The sequence below is a fragment of the Portunus trituberculatus genome, chromosome 40 (assembly GCF_017591435.1).
Source record: "Portunus trituberculatus isolate SZX2019 chromosome 40, ASM1759143v1, whole genome shotgun sequence".
NCBI classification, from domain to species: domain Eukaryota; kingdom Metazoa; phylum Arthropoda; class Malacostraca; order Decapoda; family Portunidae; genus Portunus; species Portunus trituberculatus.
Window position 1 is genome coordinate 20,919,975 of NC_059294.1, and position 2,500 is coordinate 20,922,474.

The 2,500-nt window shown below is 41.4% G+C and overlaps 2 protein-coding genes across 2 annotated transcripts in view; both read left to right on the forward strand.

Moving 5' to 3' along the window:
- The window catches only part of LOC123516335 (uncharacterized protein CG43867-like), a 769,337-nt gene that overhangs the window by 11,913 nt on the left and 754,924 nt on the right, over positions 1-2,500 (forward strand).
- LOC123515874 overlaps positions 1-2,500 on the forward strand; it is a 6,698-nt gene that overhangs the window by 1,194 nt on the left and 3,004 nt on the right. Inside the window, exons 2-3 of the mRNA XM_045274758.1 lie at positions 1,520-1,541; positions 1,642-1,675. Of these exons, the coding sequence (XP_045130693.1) occupies positions 1,520-1,541; positions 1,642-1,675 (56 nt within the window). The remainder of the gene's footprint in view (positions 1-1,519; positions 1,542-1,641; positions 1,676-2,500) is intronic.

The window sequence follows — 2,500 nt, forward strand, 5'->3', positions numbered from 1 at the left end:
TTGGCCTTCTCATTTGAATAGGGAACACGCGTTTGCTGTTTGTGCTGTTTGTCTGCCTGTCTGTTAATAGTTCCTCATAGCAGCTTCTCGTTACTTGTTTACATTTTTTGCGTCGTTGATTTTGACTCCGTGAAATGTGATGTATATCTCTCGTGCTTTAGGTTCCTTTCTCCTTCTCGTCTTCGTTTTGTTTTTGTTTTTGTTGTTGTTGTTGGTGGTGGTGGTGGTGGTGGTGGTACTCTTTTCTTCTTCTTCTTCTTCTTCTTCTTCTTCTTCTTCTTCTTCTTCTTCTTCTTCTCCTCCTCCTCTTTCACCTTTTTCTTCTCATTTACCTCCTCCTCCTCCTTCTCTTATCACAAACTACTGTTATTATAATGTCCCAGTTTGTCTTCCTTTGTTTGCCTATGTGTTCCTCTTTCTCCCCATCCCGGTCCTCCTCTTCTTCTTCTTCTTCTTGACGTCATTATAGAATATGAATAACTCTGAAGCACCAAACTAGATTAAAACAAGAATAAACAAGGCTCGGCACAGCAACAGTCTTACAAGTTGAGTAGCGGCGCGTGGAGGCAAGGCAGGGCAGGTGCTGGGGTGTTTTCTCGGGTGGCAGGAAGAGGACTTGAAGCATCTCAGGTGTTTAATTGACTACACCAGCTCAGGTATTCGTGAGAGTCTCGGGAACCACAACTGAAGGAAAGTTAATTAAATGGTTCAGTTGCTTCACGAGCCAAGGATTTGCACGAGTATGTTAAAGAGGTTGGAGGCGACGCGGAGGTAGTGTTAGTGTACAGATGGCGGTGTGATGTGGAATGGCTTATGTATGACGATAGATTTTGATGTAACGGTAATTGACGATACTTGAAGCTGGTCCTGATTAAGAAAGGCTGATTTTCTTTATTTTACGGCGACTTTAATAGAAGTTAACATATTTATTTTTTTTGTATAAGAAGGCACCGGCTAGGAGAAGCAAAATTTGTAAGAAAGACCATCTGAGTTGTTGGTCCCTAAACAAAATTAGAATCCGTTATCAAAAATTGTTTGATGTGTCTTGAGCCTCGCCCTCTAAGCGTCTTGATATACGGCGCCATACATCCTGGCGTGGTGTCACATATTAATCGATTAATCAATTTCCTTTACTTACTCTTCCGTTAACACACACCCTGGAAGGAATCTCGCAGTCCCCAGCTTGGGAACCACTGGTATGCACTCTTGGCTGTAAAGACGACCTACCTTCACAAGAGGAGCGACAAGAAACCTTGTGACTTAGCTAATTGACTTTTCTTTTTTTGCACTTCCCCTGAGATTTTTGAGACGAGAAGTGGCTTTTAATAGCTTTTTTTTCTCGAGATTAGTTTCCTTGCTTGTGAAAAGTGCATGATTTATGAACATCGTCCCTGTGTTTTGAATTTAGTTGCCTTTGTTTCTTGGCATTATTTTAGCTTCTTGGTTCATCCTTACACTGTTACTTGGCACGGCTTTCCTTAACACTGACAATTCTGACACATCCTTTCTTGTCTAACAGCTACTTGGAAACATTGTCCAAGGTAAAGATTACAAAATCTATTCATATGCCTTTCTTTCTTGTAAATGCTTACTAAGACTCCTTATATTGCTTCTAATATTACTAATTGTTTTGTACCACAGTGAAAGAATCAAATGAACAGGATGTAGCCAGCACGTCAGTATGAGTTCTTTGTGATTATATGAAACAAAATAATGTTGAAATATTAGATTTTTTTTTTATTGTTTAAGGTATGTTAGTTTGAAGCACCCATCAACCATAAATGATCACTATGGAACAAAAAGCAGCCAGTATTGACGTATTAGACCGTGACATTAACGCAAGGACGTGCCGCGAGTGTACGTAGGCGACAGGCACCAGTAAGCCTCCACCACTACAACACAGAGGCAGCGAGAAACACGCACCTTATTTTCCCTGGCCTCAAAAATAATGATGTTATGATGGGTGAGCTCAAAACATTTCCTGCGAACCAAGACTTGAAGGACGCCGCGCCGGTATTGGCGTTCCTGCCTCAGACATTACAAAAACAAAAGCTGCGTGATGCTGAAGCAAGGAAGGAGCGTCCCTTGTGCTGGGAGCATTATGAACAGCGCTCATCTGCATACTAACTGACTCGTTGATAGGCTAATGTATTCAGTCAGCCAGTCAGGAAGAAAGGAAGTATATATGTAAGGTGGGAAGGAAAGGAGGAAGGAAGAAATTTTATAAGATAGTTAAGAAGGATGGGAGGAAGGAAGGATAGATTGAAGGAAGGAAGGAAGGAAGGAAGGAAGGAGCTAGTTCGTCAGTCAGTCAGTCGGAGAACCAATCATTTTGTTAGTCAATTAGTCAGTCATTTAAGAAGAAAGGAAGGGAGCAAGGCAGTCAGTTCAGTTAGTTAGTCAGTCAATAAAAAGGAAGACACACTCATTTAAACAGTCACTCGATTAGGCAATGAGTCATCCAAACTGCCTATCAGTCTGTCAGTCAAGGGATCAGTAA